Below are 21654 nucleotides of genomic sequence, written 5' to 3' on the forward strand. Positions count from 1 at the left end.
AGGCTGTTTCTCAAAAGGAGGGTTACATTTTGCATACCGTGCTTTCGGGGGAGTACAGGGTGAGCCGGCACCTCTCAATACATACTTGTTACTCTTCTGAATTTTCAGGTCATTACATTAGTAGTGGGATCCTGCATTTTGGTGCAGAAAAAGTACCGCCAAGTGCCAATTTTCTCCAAATTAAACCTAATGACACAAGTAAAGTCGTTAAACTAAGGGAGGGCGGGGCGGGAAATGCAGCAGATAACCTGGCTGGGACTACTTTCTTTTGCCAAGGTGGGGCTCCACTCTTTCCTTCCCTCACTCCCTCTAAGCTCCTGGGGCCTCCTCTTTGGGTTTTTTTTTTTCCGGGGCCTCCTCTTCCTCGCGTCCCCTCGGTCAGGCGGCTCGGCCCTTCAACGTCAGAAGTGGCCACCGGGCCGGCTCGGAGAGAAGGCGAACACACAGCGCGGGACGCGCGCGCTCTCAGAGTGGGCGGAGAAGCCGGGACCCAGGAAGGCTGCCCCCACGCGGCCCTCGGACGCAAACCCGCCGCCGAAGCCCCGCCGCCGAGGCCCCGACACCGCCTCCACCCGGACTCACACCCGCGACCACGCCCCCTGCTGCCGCGCGTAGATAAACGCTGGGCGACTGCGGCGCTGCCGCAGGCGTGCGGCGTGCAACTCGCAACCAATGAGGTGCCAGGAACCAAAAGCAGTGACCAATGAGATGCTGGGAGGGCCCGGGTGGCCGACCAATCGCGACGCTGCGCACCCGGATGTGCTTGCCAGTTCTGAAGCCCGTCTGTGGGCAAGTGTGAGGGGCTCCGCACGTGGGGCTGGGGCTGGGGCTGGCAGCCGGCAGGAGGGCTGAGCGTGTGTTTGGTTCAGTGTGACGTGCGTGCGGGTGGCGTGTAAGCGTCGTCTCCTTGGGGTTTGAGTGGGGGAGAAATCAATGTGGTCATTAGTCGTGGAAAGAATTCCACCGAGGGTGCCGGGACCAGCGTGTGTGGAAGCCCATCCGATGGTACCTCACAGGGACTAGAGAGACGAGCCTGGTCGGACAGTGAGAATATGAACCTCTTACCTAAGAGCTCCAAGGAGTTTGGCTCCGTGGACTATTGGGAGAAGTTCTTCCAGCAGCGAGGAAAGAAAGCGTTCGAGTGGTACGGAACCTACCTGGAACTGTGCGGCGTGCTGCACAAATACATCAAACCCAGGGAGAAGGTACGCGCGGCCTGGCGGTCCTGAGTGTGTGCTCGGGAACGTGGCAGATGATAACTTTACTCCTGGTGGATAGAGACAGGCGTGAGGGCCCTAATTGGGCTCATGTTTTGAGGCTTCTCCGGGTCATTCCGGCCCAAAGTAGGCAATTTAAAAGTGTTCTTGTAAAGGCTTTCGGATAACAGACATGCGGCGCCCAGCTCACCGCTGAACTAATAGCCTCATTGGGACAGTGACTTCGTTAGTTGGGCAACCTAGGTATGGCCTCCTAGAGAGACCTTGTGCTTTTCTATCACCGCCCATCCGTGTAGAGCAGACAGTACTTGTGGCTTTACTGACACAGGAATCTGTTAGCCAAATCGTTGTTGTGGGCACACTGAATTTCAGGCACTGTGCTCAGCCCATAAGCAACAAGAGCAGCAAGGCGTAAACCTTGGGCACGTTCCGGAAGTGACAAGTGGTAAATGCAGCAACGGGGTGGATAGAGATGGAATTGTACTGGAGGTAGGAAAAAAGGAAGGGAGCAAACTAACCTTCGTGGAGGATGTGCCAGACATGCTGGGTACTGCGCGCGCGCGTGTGTGTGTGTGTGTGTGTGTGTGTGTTCAGGAGTTGAATTCTCATAATAAACTCTGTCAGGTTCATTCATGTAGGACATGGAAACTGAGGCTCTGAGATCCAGTTTCTTGCCCAAGATCATACATGTAGTGTGTGGTCACATGGGAGTTTAAACTCAGGCCCATCTAGTCCCAGCGTATGCACTTCTCACCAAACTTTTCCAGAGATGGTGACATTGGGATGGAGCTTTGAAGGATGAGTGGGCGATTGCTCCATAGAGAGGGAGGCAACGACCCGTTTTTTAAGCTTGGCTTTGGAAAATAGCGGAATACCTTAGGTGGACCTGAAGGCATGAGTGGAATAGGATTTTGCCACAACTAGGTTTTCAGTAGTAAAACAGGAGACTTGAACTCTACTATATTTTGATTGTGTGACTTCCTATCAGTTCTTGAGTAATAAATGCTTTCTTCAGAGAAAAGAACAAGCAGGATTTGTTTGTTTTTGCAGTATGGAAAGTCTATTTATACATAACTTGCATTGTTGTGGCTGAATGTGGTTTTCACTTGTGAGTTTCTCTAACCATTAGTGTTTCAACATAGAGCCTAGAATCACCTCTGTAACGGTGCTCCGTCCTGTGCATAGCATCTGCACCTTCTGAAAACTTGCACCAGCCAAGGCGAGACTCGATCCCGGGAAGTACGTGCAGGTCATTCCGTTGCCTTGATCACTTTCGTCTTGTTGGCTTTTTCCCTCAGGTGCTGGTGATTGGGTGTGGTAACTCAGAGCTAAGCGAACAGCTGTATGATGTGGGCTATCAGGATATAGTGAACATTGACATCAGTGAGGTGGTCATCAAGCAGATGAAGGAACGCAATGCCAGCCGCCGGCCCCAGATGAGCTTCTTGAAGATGGACATGACCCAGATGGAGTTTGCCGACGCTTCGTTCCAGGTGGTGTTGGACAAGGGCACCCTGGACGCTGTGCTGACAGATGAGGAGGAGAAGACCCTGCAACAAGTGGACAGGATGCTGGCTGAGGTTGGCCGTGTCCTGCAGGTGGGCGGTCGCTACCTCTGCATCTCCCTGGCTCAGGCTCACGTCCTGAAGAAAGCAGTGGGTCACTTCTCTCGGGAGGGGTGGATGGTGAGGGTGCACCAGGTGGCCAGCAGCCAGGACCAGGTGTTGGAAGCAGAGCCTCGGTTCTCCTTGCCTGTGTTTGCCTTCATCATGACCAAGTTCAGGCCGGGCCCTGGCTCTGCCCTTCAGATCTTTGAGCTCTGTGCTCAGGAGCAGGGCAAGCCTGTGCGGCTGGAGAGTGCCGAGCGGCTGGCCGAGGCGGTGCGGGAGCGGCAGCAGTATGCCTGGCTGTGCGGCCAGCTGTACCGCAAGGCCGGGCTGGGGAGTGTCTCTCTGGACTTGTGCGATGGGGACACAGGGGAGCCACGCTACACCCTCCACGTGGTGGACAGCCCCGCTGTGAAACCATCGCGGGACAATCATTTTGCCATTTTCATCAGTGAGTTGGGATTGCGCCCTCTCTTCCCTGGAGGGGCTGGCTCTGAGGGGCTGGGGCTTTGGTGGTGGGTATGGCTTGGCTGGTTTTATCTTGCCGGGGGTGGCACTTTAAGAAGTGAGACCAGCCAGGGCGTGAGGGAGGGGGCACAGCAGCTATCCGGCTACCTGCTTAGATTTGGGGCTTATTTCTTCACATCTCCCTTTGGAAAGGCCTGATGACGTGTGAGAATGGATTTGGTAGGGAGGACAGAGAGTGACACAGATAAGTATAGGTACGTCTCATATTGTAGAGATAGGAGTTACTTTGTCACATGGAGTCATGGGAGCGACAGAGTCCCAGCTCTGGAGCCTGTGAGCTGCGTGACCTGGGGACGTTTCTGTGCTTCTCTGTTGAATATAGGGAGAGTAGTAGCTAAAGAAGTGACTGTTTGGGTTTCAGTTCTGGCTCGGTCACTTCCTGGTGGTGTGACTTTGGACATTCCTTTCCTTTCTATGCCTCAGTTTCCTCATCTCTAAAGTAAGACCATCTGTGTTGTGTAGTTTTGAGAAGTGTAAACTCTCTCAGAATGGTGCCTTACACGTGGTAAGTGCTTTATAAACATCAGTGTCATTATTGAAGGGTGTTAAGTGATATCAGATTGGCTCAGTAATGATCAGAAGAGAGAATGAGGAAATGCCTTCAGAAGTAGGAAATTGTGGACAAAATGCAAGATTTTGAAGTCATCATGCTGGTAATTTGCTGACAACTGAGCCATTTTCCCAAGTATTCCATAATTCTACCTGTCCACCAATGAAAACAAATAATAGTACAGCGGATACAGCCATGGAGGGTCGGGCTGGACTGCCTGGGTTTGAATCCCAGCTTCCCCATTTAGTAGCTATGTGAACTTGTGCAAATAGCTTAACTTCTGTGTCTCAATTTCCTTGGAGTCGTAGTATTACTAGGAGTAATAATACTACCTGTATCTTAGACTGTTGTGAGTAATGAATTAGTTTCTGTTTGTAAATTTCTTGAAATAATGTCTGGCATGTAACAAGCGTTAGTATCATTGCTATTTTTTTTTTTTTTTTTTGCACTAGGTACCTGCCTCTCTCCCCTTATATACATGTAATGTGGGACCTACCATGTGTCTGATGGCTTCTTTGCTCTGGGCATTGTGCACTAGGGAATTGATAGCCCTCACTGGGTCACAGTTGGAAGGGTTGCTTGTCCTGTGCAGGGCCTGACTCTCTGTCCTGTAGTTCCTATTGGCTGGGGCTTGAACAACTCTTCCCGGGACTTCGTGTCACCAGGTGCCTCTTTCCAGTCCCCCAGGGTCGTGAGACCGAGTGGCTCTTTGGCATGGAGGAGGGTCGGAAGCAGCTGGCAGCCAGCGCAGGCTTCAGGAGGCTGATCACCGTGGCCCTTCACCGAGGTCAGCAGTACGAAGGCATGGACAGCATCCAGGCCGAGCTGTCAGCCAGAGTCCTGGAGCTGGCCCCTGCCGGGATGCCCACCCAGCAGCAGGTAACAGAGCTTCGGCAGCAGCATACACGGATCTCTAGACAAGTCGTATTAGCAGCCAGGAAGGCGGAGGGTGTCTTGGAAGGAGCTAGGACCAGTGTCTGTGCCCCTGTCTATTCCTGGAGGGCATGTCAACAGCTGCGAGCTAAGTGGGCAGAGCTTACGTTCTCTTGCCCCAGGCAGTGAGAGGAAGGTGAGCGGTGGCTTTTCTTGAGACCATTGAGACCCAGGGTAGCATCTATGTGTGTGGGGCCTCGAGACTCCTCATAGATGGCATGGAGGAAATGCTGTCCACCTTGCAGGCTCCAGCTCTTTCTACTGTGGATTGTACAGACTGTGTTTCTCTTTTCCCTCTTTGTGCAGGCCTTCCTTGACCATTTTCCTTCTTAGAATCCTCATTATCTGATTGGAGAATGGAAAAGAGCCATACAGCTTAGGTTAGTTTTCAGGATATTAACATTGCTGGTAAGGAAACTGAAGGTTTTTGCCAAAAGAATGATGTGGTATTGTCCATTGACACTGTCTTGTTCCATCCTGCTCAGGGTAGCGAAAAGGTGACTTTATTGCAAGTACTTTATAGTGAGGAATTTATCTTTGACAGGAAAGCCAAGGTGCCTGGAGGCTCTTTGCAGTAGTGACAGATCTGAAAAGATGAACCTAGACCCCTGGTTCTCACCTGTGCTTCTGCTCATTAGGCTGACTTGTGTTTACAGATGAATGTGTGTTTGATTCTTCCCGGCAGACTTTGCTATTGGTCCATCAGAGATATAGATCCTGTAGGGAGGTTCATTTGTGACCTTCTCTCCAGGGCCTGCATCTCTGCAGAGTCAGCAGTCCCTGGGATTCTCTTGGAAATCTTTAAAAAGAAATAGTTGTAGGGGCACTTGGGTGGGTCAGTTGGTTAAGCATGACTCTGGATATTGACTCAGGTCATGATCTCATGGTTTGTGAGTTTGAGCCCGCATGGGTTCTGTGCTGATGGTGCGGAGCCTGCTTGGGATTCCCTCTCCCTCTCTCCCTCTCTCCCTCTCTCCCTCTCTCCCTCTCTCCCTCTCTCCCTCTCTCCCTCTCTCCCTCTCTCCCTCTCTCCCTCTCTCCCTCTCTCCCTATCCCATCTCTCTCTGCCTCTCCCCAACTTGTGCTGTGTCTTTCTCTCAAAATAAATAAAAACTTTTAAAAAATTAAAAAGAAATAGATGTAAAGATTTGGAAAGGTTATAGAAAAGTCTAGGGGGAAAATATAGTTTTCTCTTAATTTTTTTCTCTTGTTTAGAAAAATGGGGGAAAAGATGTGAATAATTGAGGGAAGGGAGAAATTTATTCAAACTTGGAATGGTTGCTTTCCCTGTGGATTTGTTATCTTTATCCCTGTTCTGATTCCTTCTTTCATAGTTAGCCCCCTGCTGTGCATTCCCTCTAGCATTTATGGAAAGCCCTTTTAAGGATTCCTATTGAAAAACTCATGTTTTTCTTTTTCTTTTTAAAATTTTTTAAAGTATATTTATTTATTTTTGAGAGAGAGCGAGAGAGAGAGTGAGCGAGCATGGGCAGGGGGTGGGCAGAGAGAGAGCATTCCAAGCAGACTCTGTGCTGTTAGCGTGGAGCTTGACATGGGGCTTGATCCCATGAACCCTGAGATCATGACTTAAGCCGAGATCAAGAATTGGATGCCTAACCGTCTGAGCCACCCAGGTGCCCTGAGAAACTCATTGTCTTCTTAGGGAGAACCAAGTGGATTTCACTAATGGTTTCAGGGATCTTTATGTGTTCAACTGGTTTTCAAAAAAGTGAATTAAGCCTTTTGTGATCTATCGAAAAGCTGTAGAAAAGTTCTTTAATAGAAAGGCAAATCTTTAGGTTCTTGCTGCCCAGAAGCTTGATAGGAGGATTCCATGACAGGATTAAAATTTCTCCTGTTTCTTGATTGAGCTGGTGTTTGACCGCATCTCTGTTACATCTTCAGGTGCCCTTTCTGTCTGTGGGTGGGGACATTGGGGTCCGGACCGTTCAGCACCAAGCCTGCAGTCCCTTGAGTGGCAACTATGTCGTCGAGGACGTGCAGGGGGATGACAAGCGCTACTTCCGGCGGCTGATCTTCCTCAGCAACAGGAATGTGGTGCAGTCAGAAGCTAGGTTGCTGAAGGATGTGTCCCACAGAGGTGAGGTGTCATCACACGTGACCCTAGCAGTCATGGCATGGACTCTCCACTTGGGGTGGTCAGAAAGTGTTGGGAGCTTGGCCGAGTTGTAGGACAGACCTGGGTACGTGTGATCAGAGGCACATGGCTCTTTGAGTTGTCCTGTTACCATCTGGACTCAGTCTAAGTGACAATAAACAGAACAGAGGTGTGTTTTGTTCTTGAGCAAAGACTCTGAAATGATAAGGAGCTGGGGTGGTAGCTTACCAAATAAATGTGATTGTCACTTTAATGCCTTCAGCGTAGAGGCCATCTGTTTCGCACATTGCTCCTTATGCATCTGTATATTCATTCAGTAAGGCTCTGTGAGGAGAGCCACAAGCATGGAGGGTACAGGTGAACCCTGCCCTCCTTCACAGCACCACCCCCTAGCATGTTTTAGAGAGGGCATTAGAGTTGGTGGGTACTTAGAGGTCATCTAGTCCAGTGCTATTCAGTAGAACTTTCTGAAATGGAGGGAGGGTTTAATATCCACTTAGCTGCCCAAATGGTAACCGTTAACCATATGTGGCTGCTGAGCATGTGGAATGTGGCTGGGGTAACTAAGGAACGAATCTTTAATTTATTTAATTGTAATTAAGTTACATTTACAATTCAATGGCCACAGGTGGCTAGTGGCTACAATATTGGACTGTGAAGATCCAGGCCAGGTCCTTTAGGATCCCTTGTAAGCAGTCTCCCAGATGCCACTCAGAAACACCCACTGGTGGGGAAAATAAGAGTTTGTTTCACCTGCTATGTTCACCAGTTGTGTATGTTTGTATTATAAAAGCAATACTGCTCAGTGTAATCCGTTTGAAAATCAATGTATACAGTGAAAAATGAGCATCTGTTTACTATATACCAGAGGGAAGGAGTGGGGCCTTTATAGGATTTCTTTCCTTTGGTGAGCACTTGTGATTTCCTCGTCTAGCAGGGCAGTGTGTATTACTGTCTGTATGGTACAGTGGAGGGATGATAGGCGTTGGAGACAGGCAGTCCTGGGTTCACATTCTGTCTGCACCTCCTGATACTGGGACTAATTATTAACTCTTCAGATCCTCAGTTTTTCCATCTGCCTAATATGGGAATTATAAGGTCGTTATAAGAGTTAAATAATTAGAAGTTGTAGCATAGTCATAGAGGAGGTAATTAGTAATTTTAAGTTCTTCTCTAAAAGGATTTGTGAATAGACTTACCCTGTTAGTGGCCTTATATTTCTCAGGGCAAAGGGGCTAGGACTCCTCAGTTTAGTTTTCCCAGGTTTTTGGGTGTGTTTTTGCCATTTTTCCTTTTTTGAGTCTGTGGTATCCAATGGTATGTGTTAAATGTTTAACAATTGTATTTTGGGGGCAAAAAGCCCTGATGTATACTGTTTGCCAATTTCTGTGGCGTAATAAAGGCCACCACAGGCAGATTTCAAACTACCAACATGTCAACCATGTCACAAAATTTGTGTATATTTAGCAGTTGGGTTCTTGAGTTGGATTAAGCTAGCTACAGCACAATGCTGCTGGTAAGTCTTGCTTTCCCCGGACTGGGGTGCTAAGCATAGTACCTCATTATCTCTATCTCTCATTTAGCCCAGAAGAAACGGAAAAAGGACAGGAAGAAGCAGCGGCCCGCTGACACTCCGGAGGACCTCCCTGCAGCCCCGGGGCAGTCCATTGACAAGAGTTACTTGTGCTGTGAACACCACAAAGCAATGATTGCTGGCCTTGCCCTGCTGAGAAGCCCGGAGCTGCTCCTAGGTAAGCGGGGTGCACTGTCTCCCACAGTCGGGGCAAGTAAGCTTACAGACCACTCTGACAGCAGCCATTGCAGACCAACAAATGCACATGTATTTATATCTTTCTTCTTCCTGACCATCTTCTAAGCTTATCAGTCACTTTTCCCTCAAACTCAAATTGTAACCTTGAAATGGCTGCATGTGTTGATGTCTAAATTCTATTAGAATTCTATTTTGTTCATTTATTTAAAATATTAAGGTATAACATATATTTGGGGAGATACGTAAAGTACACATTATAAGTATTTCAGTTTGCTGAGTGCTTGCATATGTATCTACTCCTGTAACCAGTGGAGCATTTAAAAATCATGACTCTAGAAATGGCCTTTGTACTTTAGGAGAATTTCTGGGTTATCAGTAATGCATCATTTGAGCACCAGATGCAGTTCTTTCTTAAATTTTTACTTAAAAAACCATGTTGTTGGTAGTACAGTAATAGCTGTATTACTAATAACAGGTTTGGATCTGACCACAGTAACAAAAATGTTCATGTTCCTGTCTAGATTGTCACTGTCTTTACCAAGAGTCCTGACTATGTCTTGTTGAAACACCCTGTCTCGGTATTGTATGTCCCTAGAGTGTCAGTTCTTATGTTTAATCCTCAGACGTTAATCTATGTTTAACGTCTCCTTTTAGTGATTCTTTCTTGTTTCTTGTCTACTTCTATCCCCCTGTGTTTTCTGTGGTTTCTCTGTACTTAGGACTAGGATGTGGGCCTTTGTTTTCCTGTGATTTCTGGAACTTGGATTTATTGCCCTCACTTGGTTGATGTGTCTGAGAGGGCAGTTGTGGCCTTTGAGTTGAAAGCTGGGCAGAGGGCATTGCATCTACACTGCCTTGTGATCATGAGCAAGATGTTGGCTGTTGTCCCTCTCAATTCCTAGGGGGAGTCTAATGCTCATGGTGGGGACTCTTGGTATGATGTCAGCTGAGTGCCTTGGGACTTTAAGGGTCCCCAAAGAACCATGTACTGGTTCCTCTTCTGGATCTAGTAAAGGAAGGATTGTGAGGCCACGGTTGAGTTTTCAGATGTAGATGTCAGATTGGCTCCTGCGTTTTTGGGATGAGACGGAGAAGGTAGGCCTATAAATCTTGTATCCTCTGGGCAGAGCCAGTGATCCGACTCCCCCTGCCCTCTTTACTCTCCCCGAGGCTGGTACAAAACTGTTCATGAGAAGATAGTAAAATGATGCTTTCTTCCTTTATTGCAGAGACCCCACTGGCATTGTTGGTGGTAGGCCTGGGCGGGGGCAGCCTCCCCCTGTTTGTCCACGATCATTTCCCGAAGTCCTGCATTGATGCTGTGGAGATCGACCCCTCCATGTTGGAAGTGGCCACCCAGTGGTTTGGCTTCTCCCAGAGCGACCGGATGAAGGTCCACATTGCAGATGGCCTGGACTATATTACCGGCCTGGCAGGAAGAGAAGGTACTGCAATTGGAGAATTCGGAGGGATGTTGAGGGAAGAGTAATCCAAGCTTGGCAGACCTGCAAGGGCTTCTAGAATTCCTCTGTAAGAGAGCAGCGTTAGGATCGTCCCAGTCTTTCGCCTGTTCATTTCTTCATTCATTGGTTGACGTATTGATTCAGTAAATATAGAGTGCTAGCCATATGCTCAATACTGTGCTAGAAGAACTCACTTCTGGGGCGCCTGGGTGGCTCAGTTGGTTAAGCGTCTGACTCTTGATTTCGGCTCAGGTCATGATGTCATGGTTGTGAGATCGAGCCCGACATTGAGCTCTACGCCAGGCGTGGAGCTTACTTAAGATTCTCTATCTCCCTCTCTCCCTCCCCTACTCTCTCTCTCTCTCTCTCTCTCTCGCCTAAATAAATAAATAAATAATAAAAACAACAACAATGAAAAACCCCACACCGTTTCTGCCCTTGTGGCGCTAACACATCAGTGGGCTTCTCTCCTGATTCTCTTCTGACCCTGCGTCCTTGCCACTTCCTCACCTTCCCATGGAACCTAACGTCTGTAGTCAGGTGAGCAGAAGGGGAAAAAGATTTGGGGTGTGTGTCAGGAGGTGTTTTGTAAATCTTTCAGCTGGAGGTGAAGCCAGAGAGAGCATTCGTGTAGCCCGGTGACTAACCTGCGGGGCGCTGGGCAGTGGCTGCGGGCGGGTGTTTGGTGGTTGTAACCAGCGGGTAGGGCTGCTCCGGGCAGCGCATGAGTAGAGCCTGAAGATGCTGCTAAACATCCTACAGCGCCTGGGACGGCCACCCATGACAAAGAATCGTCTGGCCCCAGATGGCAGTCGTGCTGAGGATGTGAAACCCTGATATAGATGCCACTCGGCAGGGATTCTGATGGAGTGAAGGCTCCATTTTGCTCTAATGATTCGTATCCCAGACAGAGGACAGAAGGCATGTTAATGTTCTGCAGTGGCTCCTCCGGTCCTTCTGCCACTTTACATGTAGGCTCCCGTGACTGGTGCTTTCCGGAGTGTGTGTCCCTCAGGGAGAAGTCAGTCAGGCTGGTCCAGGCTGAAGGGAACCTGGGGAGCTTAGGCCACCCACCCTTCCTGGTCTGCCCGTTCCATACCTGATACTCTGGCTCTCGCTGGATTAGAGTAGCTCCCAGGAGGGTGTGGCAAATCAGGATGCCGGGGGCGGGGGGGAGTCCTTTGGTGCTGGGTGGACAGGTGGTGCGTTCACGGTCATTGCAAACTGAACCGAACTATATCAGAGTTTCACAGTTTACCTGAGTCTGGGGCCAGTGTGGGGGCCCAGGCCCAACCTAGCCAATACATGGGAAACACTTAAAACCATGCTAGGCTCCTGGCAGGCACTTCGCGCGTGATGTGTTGCCATTGTGACTGCCTGTCGGTCAGTGTTGAACAGCCTGGTGATCATGTCTAACAGCCACCTTCCAGATTGTTGGAGGGCTCAGTGCTACAAATGGGGGCAGTGGTGTCCTTGGACTTTGATGAGCCAACATGTTCTGCTAAGAAACCAAAATGAGATCTGTGCTGTGGATACTAACAGGCTTGTAGGAGTCCTAAGTCAAGATTTATTAATTAATGAATAATCATTATCATAGTCTCAAAGTTTGCTAAAAGTCAGTAGCATTGCAGACTTACCCCTTGTAAAAGACATTCCCATCATACAAAGGAGTGCATCTGGTTCATAATCAGGTCTTTCTCACCCATTTAGCAAATCTATCTTTCCTGAGTCAGCTGTTGTTCAATTAACTAGAAAAGATATACCAACTTTAATTTGAGAACGTTTTCGTCCTGCAGACATTTGCTGGGTCAGTCCCTAAAGGCTAAGGCAGCTGCTTTGCCTAGATCAATGGTTCTCAACTCTGCCTGTATTTAGAATTACCTGGCAGTTTAAGAAAAATACCAGAAGCTTCCCATCTCCCCTCCCCATCTGTTCCTTCCCTGTCCAGTGTTTTTGACTCAGTTTATTAGGAACGGAGCCCAGGTTTCTAAGTGTTTAGAACATTCCCAGTCTCTAATGTTCTGTTACGTCAAAATACTGGTACAAATGGACCCTTCATCAAGTAGTAATCAAGCTAGAGGACACCATTAATGTGTTTGGAAGTCTTTTGAAAGTGCCTCTTTTTTAATGTTTGTTTATTTTTGAGAGAGAGAGAGAGGAAGAGAGACAGGGTGCGAGCAGGGGAGGGACAGAGAGAGAGGGAGACACAGAATCTGAAGCAGGCTCCAAGACGCAGGGCTTGAACCCACAAACCATGAGATCATGACCTGAGCCAAAGTCAGATGCTTAACTGAGCCATCCAGGCGCCCCTGGAAAGTGCTTTCAAATGTGGAAGAAGATGAGATGAATGCCCTGTCTCTCAGGTGGGGTGCTCACAGGAGAACCCTGACTGACAGCGACTCCCCTAACAGTGACATCAGTGCCCTTACAGGCGAACCACAGCCTCCACGTCATCCTAACTGAGCCGCTGCGGCCCCCACAGGTCACAGGGGAGATGCGGTGTAAGCGTGTAAGTGGTGTCAGGCAGAGCCTTGTTTGCTTCTCTTTCCCAGTGCGGCCCCACTACAGCGTCATCATGTTTGACGTAGACAGTAAGGACCCAACACTGGGGATGAGTTGTCCGCCGCCGGCTTTTGTGGACCAGCCTTTCCTGCAGAAGGTCAAAAGCATCTTGACTCCTGAAGGTAGGAAGACAAAGGTTGGGGAGGGAGGAGGGGTGGGTCCTTTAAATTTGTTTTTCTTTTCAAATGAAAAATGCTCATGTCAGAAGTGTGTGGCTCAGTGAGTTGCCCCAAATTGAACACTCTTATTTATTCTCATCAAACACAGAACATTTCCAGCACCCCAGAAAGTCTACCTCTTCCTTCCAGTAACTCATTCTCCTCTCAAGGATAGTGACTATCCTAACTTAAGTTAGCACAGCTTAGTTTTGCCCATTTTTGTTGTTTATATAATTGGAATCTTATGGAATGTGGTCTTTAAGTGTTTGTTTTCTTTCACTCAATATGATGTTTGTGAGATTCATCTATGGTGTTGTGTTTATATTGTTCCTTTTTATTGCTGTGTAGTGTCGTCGTGTGACTGTACCACATTCGTGTCTCCATTCTCCTGGTGGTATTGGATTATGTGGGACTTTTATAAGTAGTACTGACCATAACGTTCCAGTAGATGCCTTTTGGTGAAATAGATTTGCAGGTCTGTTGGGCATATATGAAAGCTTGTGATTGCTAGAACATAGATCACGTGTATGCTCGAGTTTTCTAGGTGCTGCCACACAGTTTTACAAAGTGAATGTAGCAATTCACATTTCCACCAGCTTGGTCACGTTAGCTACCATTTGATTTCTTTCCACATGCCCTGGACTAGGCAGAATGGTATTTCCTCTTCATAGCAGCCCATTTTCAAATGAGGAAACTGAAGTAAAGAGACTTTGCCAAGGTGACACAAAGTGACAGCTGGAGCTTCAGCCCAAGTCCTTGCAACTTGGACACTGGAGCTCTTCATCCATATGTTGACAGCCTCCAAGATTTTTTTTTTTTTTTTTTTTTTTTTTTTTTTTTGGTGTCAGGTACTTGGGTGAACAGAGATATTCAGAACCTTAATTGTCACAAGTCAGGTAACATTGGCCCTCTGATTGGCCCTCTCATTATGTACCCTCCATAAGGTACATGCCAAGAACGTAACATTCCTGTGTGTGTTTGTTTTTTTCCCCTTGGGGATATTAATTCTTTCTCAAAGCAATTCTTTGGGAAACTGAGGTGTAGAGAATGATAAAATAATTTGTTAGCAGCATGGAAGAGGAAAAAATTAACTTGAAGTTTTCTCATAGTTCACATATTCCCCACACTCTTCTCTCTTTTTATGTGGTGTGTTCTGTGCAAACTCAAAGCACTTGTGTTTTCTTAGCCCACCAGTGTCCCTGGGGCAGGAATTGGTATATTTCTAAGCGCGGAACCTTGTCTCCGACGTGTCCCCTGATCTGCAGGATGTGACTCTTTCCTTGCTACACCCTAGGTGTCTTTATCCTCAACCTTGTGTGCCGAGACTTGGGGCTGAAGGACTCAGTGCTGACCGGGCTCAAGGCCGTGTTCCCTCTCCTGTATGTCCGGCGAATTGAAGGTGAAGTAAACGAGATCCTGTTCTGTCAGCTGCACCCGGAGCAGAAACTTTCCACGGCAGAGCTCTTGGAAATGGCCCAGGCCTTGGAGCAGACCCTGCGGAAGCCTGGGAGGGGGTGGGATGACACCTACATACTCTCAGAGATGCTCAAGACCGTGAAGATCATGTGATTGCTGAGGCCGGGAAGTCTGCTCAGCTTCGTGCCGGACTGGCTTTGGGCTCCTGGCCTGTGAGAGATTGAAGAAATATAATGCACCATATTTTTTAAGCCTCATATTTTTCTTGGTTTCATACTCAGCTGCATGCGACCTCCAGCTTAGCGAGGTTGCCTGAAGATCTGGGAAAATAAAAAATGTCCTTCCCGTTTTGTCCTCTTTAGTTCCACTTGGTTGACCCCCTCTGCTTCCCTGTACTGTGTCCTGGAGCAGGATTCCCAGCTGATGCCTTAACGACTATACACCAAGCTCCTTAGGATGGAAGACAGTCAACTTTGAGCGCTGGTTTGCTTTTGCTTTATCTTCCTATTGCTTCTGTAGGAATGATCTCCAGGGAGATAGCACAGCATTCTGTGCCAAAAGACTGTAAAAAGAGCAGGATTCCCATAGATGTGAGACAGATTTGACAGAACATCCACTCTGCCTCCCTCCAGATAGAACTGCCGCTGACATCCTGAGTTTTAAGAATCTGGCTAACCCGCTTTACTAAGCAGCTTTCTCCAGCTATCCAAACCTTGTAGCCTAAGCTGTTTGTTCTGTTCTCGGCAGAAGGGGTGGATACCAGTGGCCCCCATAACTGTGTATGTCAGAGACAGAGACTAAAGTCTGTCTAAACCAACTAAAGTTGGTTTACTCACCTTCGCTGAGTGACAGCTGCATGTGGGACCCAGCGTAGAGAGCTGTGGTGGAAGGAAAGGTGGTTAAGAATGGGCAGAAAACATGGATTAGCAATAAAAATTAACATGTTCCAATAACTCCTTAAGTGATTTACATAAGCTGTCTTATTTAATGAGATAAAGGAAAGTTAAGCCAAAACTACATCTAATCCCAGATCTCACTGGAGCCAGAAGCATCAAGCTTGTACAACTGTGAAACCAGCAGTTCCGAGATTGGCTTGAAGTTCATTTCTCCTAATGATGCCAGGGCTGACTTAATGAGCAGTGCCATGGAAAGTACACCTTGTCGCCCTCCACCACCCCAGCTTGCTTCACAGGCCCTTTAAAATGGACTCTGAGCTCTTGAGGTGAAGCATATTTCAAAGACAGGGTGTCATCCAGACAAAATTGTGTCAGCCCATTGAAGAAGGATGTGAGGACAGAGTAGAATTTTTGGATTTTACCCATTATAAAAACTTGGTGTTCCTTAGGGGATGATCTACCCTGGAGCCATCCCGTGTCACGCCCCTGCACCTCAAAGGGCCCTAGTTTGGGGATCCTCCATTGTTTTCTACTCTATAAGTTCATGCAAGGTTAGGATAGGTGATAGGGGAACAGGGTCTGAGTCAAAGGGTCTAGTCTGACTGCCCTTGAGTCCTCTCTTTCTAGCTGTGCTGACTTTTGAATGGCTCATTTGGGTGGCACAGCCAAACTAGGGAATTACCAGAGTGAAGACTGGATCTCAGCTATGTCTGAGGAGAGTCATCCTGGGAGTTAGGCAGGCTTGTTGGCGAGAAGCCTCCTTGGAGGTGGGAAAAGGCCTGCAGGTGTGCCGATAGTTGTGTTAAAAATCGGGGAAGTCTGGCTGTGAAAGAAGAGTGAAGCGGCTGATGCGTGCCTCCAAAGGCTGAAGAAAGACCAGTGGGCAGAAATCACAGTTGTGCAGCTCTCAGCCTAATTTCCTACAAAAAGCCTTGTGCCAATGGAGACCACTTTGCTCACTGGATCACGTGGTGGCTCAGGCCGTTTACTCAAACACTAGTCCTGACTCCCCTCACTGTGCTCCCTAAGCTGTGAGGAAAGGGGCTCCTGTGTACAGGCACTGCCCTCGGCCTGTATCCCATCTTTCTCAGTGGAGAGCTATCCTCTCTTTTGGGGGTGGGGTGGGGATGAGTTTCCATTTTCTTTTTATTTTTTATCGAGATGTAATTGGCCTACCACATTAATTAGTTTCAGGAGTACAACATGATTATTTGTATATATTGCAAAATGATCACCAAAATAAGTTTACTTAACATCTAAGAGCTATTCACTTTTACATGGATGACAGGGAGATGGGTCTTTATGAGAATTTTGCCTAACTAGGCACATGAATTCTGGGGTGGGGGAAGCCCATGAACTCAGACACCTTCCAGAACAGGCAAGTAACATGAAGTGAGACGTAAAACAAAGGCTGGGAAGAAGCCCGTGGCAAACCAGAGAGGAAGTGCCCCCATCAAAAGGCAGCAGCTGTTCTGAGTGAGCACTGTCCTGGAGCGCTGTGCCAGCACTGCTAGATCTTTTAAGACCAGCAGAAATCCTGAATGTATCTGTGTGTGTGAATATTAAAATGTTGGCCAATCAGGAAGTATCTTCAAGACCTATTCAACCCATGGGCAGGTAATTTGCATCTTCCACTCTAGGCGAGCGTCTACAGAGCACTTGAGAATCTGGCATACACCCAGCTCTGAGTGAGCATAAAACAGGGAACAAGCTGGGTGCCTGGTGGCTCAGTCGGTTAAGCGTCCCACTTGGCGCAGGTCATGATCTCAGAGCTTGTGAGTTTGAGCCCCACGTTGGGCTCTGTGCTGACAGACAGGAGTTTGCTTCCGATTCTGTCTCTGTCCCTCTCTCTCTGCCCCTCCCCTGCTTATGCTCTGTCTCTCTGTCTCTCTCAAATATAAAACATGAAAAAAAAAAAAACATGAAAAAAGGAGGAAGATGATAGCTACCAGTCTCAAAAGTCTGTTAAATTCCCATTTTGGGTTATGACCTACATTTTCTGTAATGGCTACTCCTGAGTGTAGATCAACTGCCATCCTTGAAGTAGTGCATAATTTCATTTTTATTTTTTGAAAGAGAGAGAGGGGGAGATCATGTGTGTGTTCTTGCTTGCGGGGGAGGGGCAGAAGGAGAGGGAGAGAATCTCAGGCAGGTTCCACTCCCAGTGCAGAGCCCCATGTGGGGCTTCAGGACTGTCGAAGATCATGACCTGAGCTGAAATCAAGGGTCAATCAACAGTTGGACATCTAACCAACTGAACTACCCGGGTACCCCTGGATAGTGTACAATTTAACTTCCCAGATGTATTGGAGGCTGAATGATAATAAATCACCTTACAACCCTCTCCCCTTCCTGCAGGACCAGTTCTGCAACAATGTAAAATTGGTGACGCTGGCTATTGCCCCTTCTCCACCCTCCCCAACACAACAATTCTTCAGTGTGCCTCCAGTCTTCCGTCATGGCTCAGCTTGCTAACTGGGCCACTTCTTGAGCCAATCTTGTGGGTAAACCAGTAGTTCTCGGCTTCACATCGGAGTCATCTGATCTGGTAATAATGGTCCCTGCATATGTCCATGTTCTAATCTTCATAACCTATGAATATATTACATTACATGGCAAAGGGGAACTAACGTAGCAGATGCATTTGATTTCGATACTGTAAATCAACTAATAGGAAAGTATTCTTGATTATCTGGGTGGGCCCAACACAATCACAGGGGTCTTGAAATGTAGGAGAGGGAGGCAGAGAAGTCAATGTCAGACTGATGCAATATGAGAAAGACTTAACTGATGGTTGTTGGCTTTGAAGATGGAAAGTCAGCCTCTAGAAGCTGGAAAAGGTGAGAGAACTGAGTGTCCCGTAGAGCCTCCAGGAGGGATTCAAATCTGCCAACACCTTGATTTTAGCTCACTGAGAACTCTTTTGGACTAATGCATTATAGATGTATAAGATAATAAATTTATTTTGTTTTGAGCCAGTAAGTTTGTGGTAAATCATTACAGCAGTAATAGAAAACTAATATACCTGGGAAGCTTTTTTGTGTGTCAACTCTTAGTAAGTTTCAAATATGCAGTACAGTATTATTAACTATAGTCACCATGTTGTATATTACATCCCCATGACTTATTTTATAACTGGAATTCTGTACCTTTTGACCCCCTTCACTCATTGCACCTACCTTCTCAGCCCTTGCCTCTGGCAACCCCCAATCTGTTCTCTGTATCTGTGAGCTTGGTTTTAGTGTTTTGTTTTCTTGTTTGTTTTTAAGATTCCAGGTGTAAGTGAGAGCATATGGTATTTGTCTTTCTGTGACTTATTTCACTTAGCATAATGCTGTCAGGGTCCAGCCATGTTGTCTGAAATGGCAAGATTTCATTCCTTTTTATGGCAGAATAATATTCCAGTGTGTGTGTGTGTGTGTGTGTGTGTGTGTGTGTGTGTCTTCATTTTATTCATTCATCCAATGATAGACATTTAGGTTGTTTCTATGCCTTTGGTATTATAAAGCCACAATAAATGGGGGGGGGTGCATATATCTTTTTGAGTTAGTATTTTAATTTTCTTCAGATAAATACCAAGAAGTGGAATTGCTGGATTGCAAGGTGCTTCTATTTTTAATTTTTTGAGGAACCGCCACACAGTTTTCCATAGTGGCTGCACCAATTTACATTCCCACCAACAGTGTACTATCTGGAAAACTTTAAAAAAATACTTAGGTCTAGACCCCACCCCCAGAGATTTTGATTTAAATGGTCTGGGGTACAGCCTATGCATCAGACTTAGCAAAAGTTTTCCAGTGATAGCATGCAGCCAAAGTTGAGGAGCACTGAGGTGATGGTTATGTGAGTGGCTATGTTAGTTGGCTATGCTATTCCCATTTCTGGCTTAGCTCTGACATGCAACCAGTAACAGTCACTTGATGGGAAATGCTCTTCTCCCACCTTGTCTAAAGAAAAACACATTGTGTTTGCTTTTACTCATAACACTCTCCTACCAGATGTGTTGGGGTTCTCCCCCACCCACACATACCAAGCAATGCTCCAAATCGCCAACACCAATGAAGTGTCATACAGTTCAATTCGGATTGGACACTATCTGCCTGGGGTTAGTGCAGACCTAGAGACTGCCCCGCTCCTTGTGTGCCAGTCTCAAGATTATAAGTCTAAGTTGTCAACTGTGCTTCTGACTAACTGGCCATAAATCAGAGGTTCCCATGCCCCCTTCAGGTTTGATAATTTGCTAAAGCAGCTCCCAAAACTCAGGAAAACAGTTAACTTAGATTACCCATTTATTTTAAAAGGATATAATTTAGGAACGAGCAGACGGAAGAGACACACAAGGCAAGGTGTGAGGGAGGGGTATGAGGCCGCCATGCCCTTTCTGCGTGTGCCCCCAACCCTTGCACCTCCAGGTGTTCACCCACCCAAAAGCTCTCAGAACCTGCACTCGGGATTTCTGTGGAGACTTCATCATACAGGTAATAGGTATGATTGATGGTTAACTCAATTTCTAGCCCCTCTCCCTTCCCCAGAGACGAGAGGTGGGCTGAAAGTGCCAAGTTTCTAATCATGGCTTTGTCTTTCTGGTGAACAGTTCCCATCCAGGAGCCCACCTCATCAGAACAAAAGATGCTTCTGTCACCCAGGAAATTTCAGGAGATTTAGGAGCCATGTGTCAGGAACTGGAGTCCGAAACCAATTTGTATTTCGTATTATTTCACACACCTGGACACTTGTGCACACCTCAGCTCTTTGCCCTTTGAGTGGATGACAGTAGGGTGAGGAGGTCAGCTTGCTGCATAGGGTGGTTTTCTCCACAGAGCACAGCAGCCCAGTCCCCACTATAACTGGGCCCTGAGTGAACATCCTGAGGACCGCTAAGAAAACCCAAAGGCTTCAGTAAACCATAGGTAACCCAGCTTTTCTCTTTACTCTTGTGGCTTGTCTTGCCATTTGGTTTCTACAAATCTATCCATAAGTAGTGGTCGAGAAGTAGAATTTTTGAGTTTTTATATTCAATAGGATTTTTTTCTTTCTTCTTTTTTTCTTCCTTCCTTCCTTTTTCTTTCTTTTCTTTTCTCTTTTCTTTCCCTTCCCTCCCCTCCCCTCCCCTCCTCTCCTCTCCCCTCCCCTCCCCTCCCCTCCCCTCCCCTCCCCTCCCCTCCCCTCCCCGAGGCTGTTTTGTGCCAGACACCCTGCTTAGGAAAGAGATACAGCTCCTGATGTTACAGAGTACACTAGCTTGCAACACATGATGAGTGTTGGAACCACATGTTTTGGACCCACTGTTTTGTTTTCCCACTGAGCTGGTTCCTATGCTTTCCAGTAGATGGCACTAAAGATCACACAGAAGTTTGGGGTGTCTCTGAATTGGCCCCCGGAGAGCAGAACTCTTTTGAGAATCCTCGTATCTCCTGTTTTTTTTTCTCTTGTGCCTGAAGCCACATTCCTACCTTGCCTATTTTCCTCTCTCTTCACTCAATACCTTATCCACTCTGCTTTTCCTCTATTACCCTTTCTGTCTTCCCATCCATACGGACAGATGATTCCTTCCAATCAAGGAGGGCACTGCATGGAGGCAGGGGTCATTTTGCCTCCCATTCCTGATTTTAGAAGCATTGGTGGAAATGGAGCAACGAGATGCTGCTAATAGAATGTAAAAGAGCTTAAATCTAGGAAGCATATAAGAAATAAAAATACCTGAGCTTGCATATCAACTTTTCTGCCAAGAGGTAAGCCATTTTAGTAGTAAAATAGTACATGTAGGAAAGGTTGGAAAAAATATACTTTGATTGAAATAATTGATTTGGATTTTTTTAAGTGCCAGCCTGCCTGTAGTGGTTTGACTAGTAGCCTCAAAAAAGTAATGCCCAAATTTTAACCCCTGGGTCCTGTAAATGTGACTTTATTTGGAAAAAGAGTCTTTGCAAGTGTAACTAAGGATCTTAAAATGAAATCATCCTGGGTTAGGGCAATTTTCTTTTATTTCTTTTATTTGAGAGCCACGTGGGAGGGGCAAAGAGAGAATCTTAAGCAGACTCCAGTCTCACAACCCTGAATCATGACCTGAGCTGAAATCAAGAGTCCAACACTTAACCAACTGAGCCACCCAAAAGCCCTGAGGATTAGGGCAATTTTAAATCCAAAGACAAGACCTTAGTAGGGAAAACAGAGAAGTAGGACACATAGGAGAAAAGACTATTGAAGACAGAGACAGATGGGAGAGATGCATCCGTGAGCTGAGAATAGCTAACAGCCACCAGCAGCAAGGAAAGAGACATGGAATGATTCTCCCTCAGAGCTTCTAGAGGGAACCAACCCTAACAGCACCTCGACTGAAGATTTCTGACCTCCATAATGGTAAGAGAGTACATTTCTGTTGTTTTAAGCCACCTAATGTGTGGTAATTTGTTTCCGTAGCCTTAGGAAATGAA

The 21654-nt window shown here is 47.0% G+C and overlaps 1 protein-coding gene across 1 annotated transcript; it reads left to right on the forward strand.

The window, feature by feature from the left end:
- Nucleotides 1-768: 768 nt before the first annotated feature.
- On the forward strand, nt 769-14677 carry EEF1AKNMT (eEF1A lysine and N-terminal methyltransferase). Its single transcript, XM_030302842.2, has 8 exons — nt 769-1205; nt 2516-3275; nt 4582-4781; nt 6741-6936; nt 8538-8705; nt 9955-10170; nt 12741-12872; nt 14203-14677. Exons 1-8 carry the CDS (start codon nt 1053-1055, stop codon nt 14475-14477), a joined length of 2100 nt encoding a protein of 699 aa, XP_030158702.1. The 5' UTR covers nt 769-1052; the 3' UTR covers nt 14478-14677.
- Nucleotides 14678-21654: the final 6977 nt, after the last annotated feature.

This window comes from Lynx canadensis, chromosome F1 (genome assembly GCF_007474595.2).
Source record: "Lynx canadensis isolate LIC74 chromosome F1, mLynCan4.pri.v2, whole genome shotgun sequence".
Taxonomy (NCBI): Eukaryota; Metazoa; Chordata; class Mammalia; order Carnivora; family Felidae; genus Lynx; species Lynx canadensis.

What these genes read in the sequence shown, in the direction of transcription:
- EEF1AKNMT (XM_030302842.2), top strand. Translation starts at nt 1,053, where the DNA reads ATGAACCTCTTACCTAAGAGCTCCAAGGAGTTTGGCTCCGTGGACTAT. An exon ending in GGATGCCCACCCAGCAGCAG is followed by an intron (nt 4,782 to 6,740) that starts GTAACAGAGCTT and finishes TTACATCTTCAG; the next exon opens with GTGCCCTTTCTGTCTGTGGG. An exon ending in CGGCCTGGCAGGAAGAGAAG is followed by an intron (nt 10,171 to 12,740) that starts GTACTGCAATTG and finishes TCTCTTTCCCAG; the next exon opens with TGCGGCCCCACTACAGCGTC.